General features: G+C 36.6%; 1 protein-coding gene across 3 annotated transcripts; it reads right to left on the bottom strand.

Moving 5' to 3' along the window:
* Positions 1-2,512: 2,512 nt before the first annotated feature.
* Positions 2,513-11,476, bottom strand: LOC143848454 (putative UDP-glucuronate:xylan alpha-glucuronosyltransferase 3). Of its 3 annotated transcripts, none has more exons than XM_077357407.1 (5): positions 11,290-11,476; positions 10,412-10,485; positions 6,046-6,252; positions 4,774-5,414; positions 2,513-3,795 (listed from the first exon to the last, which is right to left on the bottom strand). In XM_077357407.1, the coding sequence occupies exons 1-5, from the start codon at positions 11,305-11,307 to the stop codon at positions 2,768-2,770; spliced, it is 1,968 nt and encodes a 655-aa protein (XP_077213522.1). In that variant the 5' UTR covers positions 11,308-11,476; the 3' UTR covers positions 2,513-2,767. The 3 variants fall into 3 exon arrangements, with proteins under 3 accessions (XP_077213522.1, XP_077213524.1, XP_077213523.1); XM_077357409.1 differs by having other exon boundaries at positions 10,412-10,508; positions 11,290-11,475; XM_077357408.1 differs by having other exon boundaries at positions 10,412-10,513; positions 11,290-11,475.
* Positions 11,477-12,735: the final 1,259 nt, after the last annotated feature.

Below are 12,735 nucleotides of genomic sequence, written 5' to 3' on the forward strand. Positions count from 1 at the left end.
AATGACATCATTATCTCTTCAGAAACGTTTGGCTGCCATTCACTGCTCATTCTACTTTTTCCATTTTCAAGGAATTTCCCAAATAATAGCATTTTGAGTTTCCTCCCAGGGAAAGAACTGTGTTTTAACTTCTAGTTTGGATGCACATTGAAAGTAGAAGGAAAGGAAAATAGTTTCCCATTTTTTTACTTTTCTTTTTCTCTTGATTTGAGAGAAAAGTCAAACAGTGTAAAGTGGCTTACACTTGGAAAATTCACAACTACGAGAACTGTCATGTGCATAGTAAATGGCAACCAAACAATGCTAGGAATATGTGTCCTTTTACTTTGATTTTCTCACTTTTTGGTGCATCCAAACAAAACCAAGGAATATCAATTTACTTCATTTATAACTCAAAAGTAGTTCAAATATCAATGTAGTTTAGAAAATATTAAAAAATACTTTTTTTCCAAATAATTTATGATGACGAAGCTAGGGAATTATTGATCAAATGATTAAATATTGTTTTAGATTTCTAATTTATTCGATCTATGCCTTGAGTGAAAATAATAAAAAATCAGCTATTTCCAAATACTATAATATGATGAAGCTACAACAGCTCTACAAGATGTAGGCAAAAAATCTCTCGACACTACCAGTAAAATCTCTGTATGGTTCTCGACCTGTAATAGCATCAAAGAATGTGCTAAACTATTAGCATAAGTAAAAACTGCAACAGTTAAGAAATTGCAGCCTTCTAGATAGGAACTTCTCCTAACATTTGAAGGTTATACTCTATTTTCATTAGTTGAAGTTGAGAATCCCAGAGAGAGACTCTTGGCCTCGAAATGGGCGGGACCATAGAGCTAGTTCCTTCATACTTGGCCAGTGAGGCAGGTGGTTTGTTGTAGGAGAATGGGGCAGCATTTCAAGGCTGGAGACGAAAAGAAGCAAGATAGCTATTTCTTGTATACAACTCTACTTAAGCTCAAATTGGATTATATCAAAATCAACAATAAAGGTATATGGTAAGTGCAAATTTACAATCTAAATGAGTAGAAACATTTTGGGCAAAAACAACCGAAAAGAGGGCTACAATTTTTCAATAAAATGATTTGGAGCATTTTTGAATAATAGATGACCCATAATCCACCAATGATCTATATTTAAAGGGAAATGTTATCAGCACTACTTTATTTTGATGAGGGCACTCCTCACTTTATTAAAAGTACGGTATGGCCCACACCATAAGATGATCCAAAATGGGCCACAGCCTAATTAGGTTGTGCCCCAAAAATTATTTCCACAGGCTGATCCTAACTCTCCGATCTATAGAGGGTTTAGGATCAACACTCTAACATTTAGATCGGAGGGTTAGGATCAACCTATGGAAATGATTTTTGGGGCACAACCTATTTAGGCTGTGGACAATCAAATAGACGGTTTGGATCATCCTATAGTGCGGGCCATACCATACTTTTAATAAAGTGAGGAGTGCCCTCATCAAAATACAGTAGTGCTGATAACATTTCCCTATTTAAAATGCCAAAGTTGCAATATCATCTGATTTGTGCAATATTTAGGGTTGTTTGGATGCATGCAAATTTTATTTTCAAAATTGTATTAGATGGAAAAATGAATTTTCTAGCACTTTGGTTAATTCATTTTTCAAGATTTTTCCAATATTAAATTTTTTATCCATTTTGTAGAAAAAAATGCAACCTATGCAACCCTTCTGTTGTTCTTTCTCCAATTAGATTCATCAAACAGCTCTGCAACTAATTTTAATAAATCTGATGAGCAAAATTAGACATGATCATGCGCAAAGTAATAGAAAAGAATAAATCACAACATGTACACATTGAGATTTTACGTGGTTAGACCAAGAAGCCTACGTCCATGAGCGAGTACACAGTCTTGCTCTGTGAGAGAAATAAAAAGATTACAGTGGGATATACCTAAAGCCCACAAACCACAACCCTTTCATTGTCACCAAGACTAAACAAAAATAAGAGAAAATCTCTTCTATATCTCACTACAAGAGAAAACCCAATAGAATAAATCTCTCTCTTCTTTTGCTCTCACCCACTTTTGGTTATTGGTTTCTTCCCACAACTCCTAAAGTATGGGGGCAATGATAAATTCGCACCCCTTTAAAGGAGGGTATGTACGAATTATCCTACAGGGGTATTTGTTAAAGTATAAAAGATTAAATAAGGCCATCTCCAACAGCTTAAGCTGTTGGAGTAATTGGTTGTCTGACAGTATTCAATACCTTATAGCTAGGCCTCTCTAGTCAAACCATAAAACCATGCAAGCAAATTTTATTTTCGAAAAATTTAATTCAAAGGAAAATGAGTTTTCTAGCGTTTGGTTAATTCATTCTCCACTATTTGTTTTCCAAAATTGAAAAATTTTCTCCATTTTCCAGCAATTGGTTGTAGTTCAGTAAATGCATTGGACCCATGTCTTCAAGAGGGAAAAGAGTTGGAGAATATAACCTTGCAACATGTACAAAAAAAGCAAAAGAAGATTACCTGAAAAATAATTGCAAGTTGCAAAGCAAAGTAGGAAATGAATCAGTCTGGAAAACATTGTAACTGTCCAACACTTCTATAATGCCCAGGAACAAGAAGGGCTATATGGCATGAATATTGATTAAAAACACAATTATTTGACATTGCTATGGCATGGATGAAGAATGATACAACACCCATTTGATGTATCTTGAGATGAACCTTGAGATGTATCCATCTCTGAAAAAAATTGCAGGGACTAGACTAACAAACTACGAACTAGAGAGTGCTGGAATGGGCACCTTCGGAGTTGACGGCATAGGACCGCTATCCGTCCAATTGGTTTCCCCCCAGTGCCACAACATACTCTCCCAGAAACAGAAATCCTCGAAACATATTTTCAAACGGGGATCGGTTATTTTCCTCCGCCAATGCCCATCCGAATAGTTCCCTTTCTCCGCCTGTCTCCTATCCCATTCCAACCCGGCTTTCTGTTTTGACCTCAGCAAACAGAACTTCTGCAAATTTTCTGGCATGGTGTCGTGCACTTTCCACCATCTCTCATGTGCAACATCACTAGCAAACTCTTGTAATATATCGACGTTCCAATTGCAATCATAGTCCCGGAAACAAAGCCACGGCTTGTTTCCCAAATAGTGAAGAACATAAAGAATAGGAGGATCAGCTCCAAACAGACGTGTTTTCTGCTCTTTCTTTTCCTCCTCGTCGCCTACCCAAAAATGCTTTAAGAAATTCATGTGTTTTGGAATACGATGCCACCATGTAAAAATCTCGTTCAAATACCCCTGATCACCACCATTATAGGATTCTATTTCATTGATGTGGTCCATTAGCAACTGAAATGTGCAGTTCGAAGGCTCGATTACCATAACCCCCGAGTTGAATAGTGTTGCATTATTTCCAGTGGCTGTTATCTCTGGCATCCCGAATAGAAAATCGATGTTTCTCAAGATGAGTAAATCTGCATCAATGAATATTATCTTATCGTAATCCGTCAATTGCCAAAGTCGAAATTTACTGTAGTTCCATTCGTTGTAAGCATCTTTCTCAGCTTTCGGATTTCTGATCCTCTGAATTGTACGGATTTTCCACCCTGCAGCTTCAAGTCCCCCTCTGTGATAATCACTGATTGTTTCGTCGACAAGAATTACAAGGTCTCTTGTAGAACCTGATAAACGGATACTCTGAGCTGCGGCTATTGCACCACAGACATAAAAATGGGCAGAATGTAGTAACGTTGCATATGCTTCCCGGTGCACAGTTCCCGAGTAAGATCGCTCTGCAGAAATAAGTGGAGTTGAATGCTTTAAGAAAGAGAATTTTTGAGTTCCTGACCATGAACAATAAACTTCTTCCCGGGGATAAAGAGATAAAAAAATGTTATGAAAATACATTGTTATTTAGCCACTGACAGATTTGGGTAGCTAGAATATGAAAAAACAGTGAATTAATCATCAAAGTGAATGTCAATGGAAAGCAGAAAACCAGAAGAGAGAGAAATAGAGAGAGATGAAATTAGTATCCAAGACAGCTGATTTCCTTCTTTTTCTTTTGTGGTTACAAGAAAACAGTCCAAGGCATAAAATTGATCAAATCATTATACTGTGGGGAGAAAGAAACAGAGATGAGTTTATTAAAAAAATGAAAAGAAAAGAAAAGAAACAGAGATGAGTTAGCTAAACAGGGAAGGATTAGATTTTCTAGGTTCTTATAATATGAAAAAAGGAAATGCTAAAAATGCTATATGGTTGTGGAAATATTGATTAAGGCCAATAGTAATCCTACTTTCTAGTATATTTAGTCACATGGAAGATGCTGTTTTTTTGTTTTTCGCAACATACACATCACCTCTGTATAAATGTGGGCTTTTATGGTCAAGGTTGTATCTTGTGGCCCTACCATGAATGGCTCAAAATCACAACTGGATGATTTAAGCATCCAAACAATCGCTTTCAGAAGCACAGTTGAAGAAAAAAAATGGTAAAAGGTTCATTTCAACTTGAAAAAGTTCATTGGACGGATCGTTATCATTATCCAACTGACATGATTTTCCACTCCCATGGTAGGACTAACAAGATTGACAGTCTTGGGTTCATCCCACCGTACATCCACTTGTAAGGTACTAAATTCTGATCAATTAAGATGGGTTGTTGCAAAAGATGTGAAATGAGCTCAACACTGAAATCAATTCGAGTTTCAATTAAGAAATTGAAAAAAAAAAAAAAAACCAAAGAGCAGACAAAGAAGGACAACTAACCTTTGGCTTTGAGTGGGAGTGCAAGTTTACAAGACCCAACTGGAAGCCGGAGCTTATCCCTTATCGCTCTCAAGTTTGGCTTGTAGAGCCATGCATTTTCTTTCTGTACAATAAGTTCCTTGCATGTGAATAGGTTTGGAAGTGGGAAACATTCAGTAATGAAGAGAACATGCACTGGGTTTCCTTTTGTAGAAACCGCAAGCTTCGCAGCCGCAAGCTGTAGATGCAGCCGAGCAACGTCTCTCGACCAGTTTCCTGCCCTACGACACGGAAGCTTAACAGCAATTAGGTCAAGTTGTGATTTATTTGGGACCATTGGATCAGGTAGAGATGGACAAACAGGTACTTCAGATTCTTCTTCCTCATCAATCCATTCAGGATATAGAGTCTCCCATGAAACATTGCTCTGGGCATAGTCTAGGTCTGGGAGAACAAATTTTGCACCTGGTATTAGCTGCTTCCAGTGGCTTGTCTCGCTACCATTGAAATTTAATAAGCCAATTTCCAACTTAGCTTTGTTTCTGTCATCCAGTTGCTCAATAATGTTTGAAATTTGAACCCAATTGATGTCTAGATGTGATATGTAGAGTGGATCTGAAACAGTCCTCTCCCACATCCAACCCACATCTTTGATTCCTGACCTGCTTGTGAAGTAATCTTAGTAGATTCTTATGCAGGAGTGAATATTATACAACAAAAAGATTAACTGTGAAATTTTCAAGTAAATTGTGGATATATTGAGCAACTTTATCGTCACGGAAAGGTAGATGGTAGTAAATAAGAATGTTTATATATCAGATATAAATGATGAAATTTTGATTCTTAAGAATGTTTATATATCAGATATAAATGATGAAATTTTGATTCTTACTTTGCAGAAGAGCCTGCATTGCTACTCTCTTAATTCATAAATCCATCATCATTTCATAATTCATTCATAGACAATGGATGACTAAATGGTGACAAGGCTTATAGTTGTCACACTCTTTGAGTTAAATATTCAAGATTCATTCGAGATTAATTCTGGTGGCAGAAGCAATATCAAGGTAAATTTTTGCTAATCTAAAGTCCACTCAGAGAATTTATTTAGGACAAGAAGGGCTTAGGATATATCAGTAAATTCCTAGAAAAATAAGGGGAAGCAAGGTTGTTTATGAAATATCAATTCTATTCAGGTATCGAAACCAATCAGGTATTTTGATCCTTTTTGCAAAACCAAAAACCTTACGCAGTAGCAAGTTAAAAGCGAGACATGCAGGACAATGAACTTACCGAGAACCATAATTCAACAGATGCTCAGTCTGATACACTGTTGGAGAGTGGAGGAGTGTTATGAAAGTGCCACATATAATAAGGACTAGGACAATTTTTAAAGAAAGAAATTTGCAGCTTGAGCTCCTCTCTTGAGTGGATGTGCAGACCTTATCAGCATCTTTAAAATCTCTACTTTTTTGAGACCTCCTTTTGTTTGTGTCATCTCTGAGTCAGGCAGGTATGCAAGAACCAAATTAGTGATTGAACCAGGCAAACAATAAAGAACCACACTAACAGGAAGTGAAAATGAAGTGGATGCGAAATGAGAAAATGATACAAAATAAACAAAGAAATATGCAGAAAAATTACTCTTGCAGCAAGAAATTGTAGACCAAAATGACAAACATGTAACATAGAAGAAAAAGAATTCTAGAAGTTCAGAAACTGAGTATGGAAAGGGCCTAATAGATATATAAAATAGAAAAAAAATGAATAATTGATTACCAAATGCGCATTGTAATGCAGGATCTTATGTTGTGCTCTAAACATGGAAGCAACACTTCTTTTCTTTTATTTTATTTTCCCATTCTCTTAAATAACATGTAAGAAGCAACTTCTTTTCTTTTCTTTTATTTTGCCATTCTCTTAAATAACATGTAAGAAGCAATATTGAGATATAAAACTCTCCATAAGTATACTTGATTATTCACACATGCGCTACAATGCAAGGCCTTAGTATAAACCTTGGAAGCCCAATGCATATACAATCTCTCCATTGATAGTGGAGAAAACTTCACCACATGCAAGATAAGAAATATGTTACAATCCTAAGTGAGGGCCTGCCTAGGTATGGGACTAGGTCGGGTCCCGCCTGGTATGGGACGGGTTTAAAGGGCCTAGTTTAACGTGTTCCATCAGTTATGGAGCTTTTAGCATGTTGGTTAGGTACCTAACATTTGATATCAGAGCAACCACAACGTCACGTGCCTGAGTCACAGAAGGGGCGATTTGTGGACAGGAATACCTGGGAAGGGCTACATGGTAAAGAAAGGCTAGAGTGAAGTTACCACAAAGTGGGCCTCTGCGAAAGGGGTGAAATGTAGAAAGGGCTACTTGGAAAAAGGCCAAAGTGAAAGCTGCCACGGAGTGGGCCACCAAGGATGGCGAATGCGAAAGAGTGGTGGAATGTTACGGTCCTAAGTGGGGGCCTAGGAATGGGACTAGGTGGGACTCAGCCTGGTATGGGACATGTTTAAAAGACCTAGCCTAATGTATTTCATCAGGTCCGGATCTTTTGGCTTATTGGTTAAGTACATAACATTTGGTACCAGAGCTGGTGGAACTATTAGGCTAGGCCCTTTAAACTTGTCCCATACCAGGTTTGGTCCCACCTAGCTCCATACCTAGGCAGCACCCCACTTTGGACCAATGTTACCCTAGGTCACCATCCCACCCTCCGACCCGCAATCCGGGGTCACACAATCCCAAACGTGGGTCATTTGCGACCCGGATCACCAAAAATGGCGAACCAAAGCATTAGACGATTATACAGATAAATATGATGAAACATCATCCTCGCATGCTTCGATGCCGGCTTCTAGTACAAGACCCGCTCCTCCAAGTTCAACTCCAAGTTCAACCAGGCCATCAATTCGTGGACCCGGACTATAATAAATTCGCACATCCAGCTTTGCAAGAGGGAACACCTTGGTGGACTAAGAAAGAGTGTTGCACAATGGTTTATTTGTTTGATCATTAATCGTATTTTTATATTTTTATTTCAGAACTGAGTAGTTATTTTCTGTTTGCTTTCATTTAAGATTGAGAATGCAATACATGCTGGTACTTAATTTAGTGAAATTTGGGGATTTAAAAATTTTATACATTTTGGGTTGGATTGAAACTGGAATTGAATAAATATGAATGGCATACATGAGGTTTTTTATTTTGTTTATTAAATATATGTAGTATGTACTATGGAATGATATTATTGTAAAAATATATGAAATTATATAGAGAGAGAGAGTGTGCGCATCGGAGCGACCCCAATTAGAGCTCCAAATCGACCCGCTATCCCAGATAGCAAACCAACTTAACCTACTCCATTGTACCGCATACCAGGCTACCATCGCACCCCGTACCGAAACGAAGGTGTTCCAAGTAACAATGCTTATGACCATAAAAAAAATACAATATAAAGTGCACACATATTTTCTAACAACTGAAGGAGCACACACGTTACTTTTTACCCCTTTCTTCTCTAAATCTATATATCCTTACCATTTTTATTTATCGTTCATACTAGCGGTGGTAGTGCATAGTTATCTTTACTCTAATGCGTGTTGCATACCTTTTGTCAAAATATGCACGGTAGGTTGACAATATGTGTAATACGTAGCCCAAAAGGGTTCCCCATCCTTCTCAATAACTAGCTCTCACCATTGAGATCATAAGCTTATTCCCGGCATTGGAGCTATCAAAATCACCCTCGTGTCGAAAATCTAAATTCAACTTTGCATGGGTTTTCATCAGTCACCCAGTTTGAGGGAGAACTAAAATACCAGAGATGACAACACCTAGCATCTCACTGAACCGATTCAGGATGAAAACCGAACTTTGTCAAGCTTATTGCTAGCTACATGATATTTGAATTTTAAAACCGAACTCTGTCACTTGCTTCAAGCCATAATATCCTTCTTTAGACTGCATTTGAATATGAGGATATTCGCTACTCATAAGCCAACAAGTTGCCGCATGGATACTAGTTCTAATCCACCACACAGGAGGTGGCTGCTTTCCACGTCAAATTGAGCAAGGACCAATTTTGAGATGATCATTCTAATGGAAGTAGATTTACTATGGGAACTAAAGTTTCATCATAAACCCTAATTTCATCCAATACTGTGAACCTTAGTTTGACCTCATAAAAACCACCAACAATGAATGGTATTCTTTTCATTAATTAAAAGGATCACCAAATCCCGCATATTATTTTGGATTCAATCAGTCATCTCCCATCATATCTGCAAGCCCAATTACTGTTAAAAGACACCGATTTCAGGTTTGAGGCTTCTTATTTGAGAAACTCAGGTACAAATGTGGAAAGCTAAGTCAAACAATCCATGGGAAACAACACTCTCAAGTCACAATAAGCTATCAAATTCCATTTTGATATCTGTACTAGTAGGTAGTAACAGAGAAAAACAATGCTCAACATGACAGTTCAAGTAAATTATTGGGTCCCGTTGGTTATACAAGCATTCTAATAAATCCAAGGCCAAAGAACTACTTACAAGTCTACGCATTTTTTTCGTAAGGAGTAGTTAAGGAGATTATGAATTGACAGTTACTCTTCAAATATGATTGCTTGGTCAGTTCTTCATTGTTTACAACCTTGGTGGCTTGCTCACATTATTTGATGAGATTGTAAATGTGTAGTGGAAATAACTTTTCCTTTTTTTCCATATGCTTAGAGGTTCATGATGTTCGACTCTCCTGCTAAGAAAAGTTCTACTACATGTTTTAGCTTTTGGACAATCTATGCCCCTCTTCTAATTTCTTTTCTTTTAATAGAGCTTTTCTACATTAAAAAATCCAAGCAATACTGAAAAATCATTATAACCAAGATTATGTGAGAAAAGCCAAGCTACAAGTCCAAAAAGGAAAAATAAATATGATGAAAATTTTCCAAATGCACAGATTATAAGATATGATAAATTCCATGAAATATGCACAATCCACTCTTCCTATGCCTGGAAACAAAACAAATCAATCTAGTTCAAAGGACAATAGAGAACAGCAATCAACCCAAACTAATAGCAGACAATTTCTCAGTCCTAAATTTGGTGGTTCCTCTGTAAAATAGGATGTGAAAAAAAAATACCAAAACTAATAGCAGAGCAACTCTCAGTCCTTCTAAATTTCGTGGCTCCTCTATAAAATTGGATGTGAGAAAAACGATCCAACTAAGCACCAGACCAGAGAAAAGATCCTCGAACTAAACTAGAAACGCCAATCAATTTCAACCAATACTGCTGAGAACATCCTAGCTTTTAAACAATGTGAAAAAACATATAGCAACCCCAATTCTCCTTGATAATGAACCCCAATTAGAACCAAGACAACAAAAAATGCAAATAAGATATAAAGGTAACAAACATAAAAAGTTAAAATCCAGAATGGGAAGAAACTTCAAGACACATTATGGTCAATATCACAGTTTTGGCCCTAGTTCTAGCTCAGGGATTATGTGCTATATAACATCCCAGAGGTGGGATTTCAGTTAGGACAAAAAAAAAGAAGACAACATTAAATTTGAGGAATTAATAATATAAGTACGAGGATAGAACAGAAGAATAAATCAATGAAGAAAGAAGAATCTCACAATGCTCCAGATGACCGATGCCTGGCTTCGGCAGGACTGGTTAACGCTCCGGTAGCCCCTCTCATATTGATCCGCTGACAACAAAGTAAGACATCATCTGATCTACAATAAGTAGGAAACCAAGCTAAAGTGAATAAGAAATGACGGAAGAATCAGTCAGCCAAATATTTAAAAAATGGAAAAGAATAATTCCATATTATACAAAGAATCCACAAAGAGAATACTATTTTTTAATAAAAGTTAAAGAAAAATAATGCCCAACTGCCAGTAAGACTCAATCAAGAAAATGATACTAAAATCAGATACCAGAATGAACACTCAAACAAAAAAAAATGACATAAACATGCTCAGACTAAAAAAATAATGAAGACACAGTCAATTAAATATTAAAAAAACAACAATAGAAAAGAAGAAGTGCATATTACACAAAGAACCCATCAAGAAAACATTATTTAGAAAAGATTAAAAAACAAAGTAACAGAAAATAATGTCCAACTGCCAGAAGAAGAAAAAAACCCAATCAAGAAAATGACACTACAATCTGTGTGGCAAAGAAAAAAGAAATCACATACCCGAATGAACAATCATGGGAAAAAATTAACACTAACACAAATTAATGAACAGATATGAACCCTAAAAAGAAAGAAAACGAGAAATGAATGCTCAAATGCCAAAAAGAATCAATGATAAAACAACATACAAATGATGAAATTCTAAGGTAACCAAATACAAGAAAGTGAATGAACCAACAAAACCCAGTTGAATTAAGAGGAAGAAAAAAAGACCCAGTAGCCCAAATGCAAAAAAGAATCACTATCTATAAAGATTCTTAGATACCCAGAAAAAAAAAAAGCAGAGAAAAAAGATTAAGGACAGACCAGAGATGTTTCTTTCATTGGGTTTTGAAGGTTTTGCTTCAAGGGTCAAAATAAAATGTCTGGGAGAGATTGAATAAAAGTACAAAGGCGGTGGAGTGTTAGAAAATTGGCAGAATTCTGGTGAGCGTCTAGACAGAGTAAGTAGCTTCCTGATTTCGTTTTCCTTTTTTAGTGTTTTTCTTTATTCATATTCAAAGATTTTTTGTAATTTATTTTTTTATGAGCCTTAATGTTTTGAATTAAATTTGACAGTGATTGAATTAATTGTAAATGGGCGGACCATGTGGTCCATATCCTTCTATGAATCTGGGCGAATGAGGAAAAAGAATTCCACCTATTATACAGATCATGTAAGAAATTCTTTTCTAAATAGTTGAAATTACTAAAATCTCCCTTGACTTTAGTTTGTCTATCTTTTTAAAACCTATTTAAATGATCTAAACCATTTATTTATTTAGGTTTTCAATATATTCTCCATGGAATTATCTTAATCCTTCAAGTAAAATGGGTGCTCAGAGAGCATGTTTGGCAACCATGGAATATCGGGCCAGGGCTCAGAGAGCATGTTTGGCAACCGTGAAAAAATATTCCATGAAATATTATTGGGACCAGTTGTGAGAAATGGAAGAAGGATTGGGGGGAAACTAAAACTATAGAGGGTAGAAGTGAGGGGCCCATGAAAAGCCCGTTAGAAATTTGAAGCAGCATATTATTTTTCGAGATTTTCAAGGGATTACTTACTCTCACCCCATACTTTCTCTACCTGTGTCCCATCAAGTCGCTCTCCATTTGCTTCTCACCTCTTTTACAATTGGGCCCACAAATATTCCATAGAATAATTTTTCATGGTTGCCAAACATGGTAGAAAGTTTCAAAAGTGACCATAGAAACCTCCATAAATCGAAGGGTTAGGATCATCCTAAGGAGAAGATTTTTAGGACAAGGCCTATCAAGCTTCTAAATAAGATGATCCTGACCACTTGACCTGTCTATTACTGGACTAAGTGGGTGGTTTAGATGGTGTTCTTCAATGCTTCTCATTCTCTGTTATTTAGGCCCAGTGAAACTTGCAAAATCTCCAAGAATTTATCACAAATCACTGCCAAATATGGCTTGAGATTCCAAAATTAAAGTAACGGGTGGAATGGGTTTGATTTGTAAAACATCATTCTCATTTTTTTTAATTCATTTCCCTAAACTGAAAAAGAGAAGAAGTGCTGCTGAGAAAGGTTAGAGAACGTGAACTCGGGTTCTCCATGTAAGTGGCCCCCTATTGGAACTTTTGAACTGACATTATTTTTGTAGAACATGCACCCATTGCCACATGTACAAAGTCAAGTAGGAGACTATTTTTGTCCATATTAAGTTCAGCCTATTACCCTTGGTCTCAGCCTCATTGAATGATTCAAGACCTTTGATCAAGCTTAAGAAAAAAGAAATACTTTA

The sequence above is a fragment of the Tasmannia lanceolata genome, unplaced genomic scaffold (genome assembly GCF_043159265.1).
Source record: "Tasmannia lanceolata isolate RefF3 unplaced genomic scaffold, GAP_Taslan_0.1 ptg000016l, whole genome shotgun sequence".
NCBI classification, from domain to species: Eukaryota; Viridiplantae; Streptophyta; class Magnoliopsida; order Canellales; family Winteraceae; genus Tasmannia; species Tasmannia lanceolata.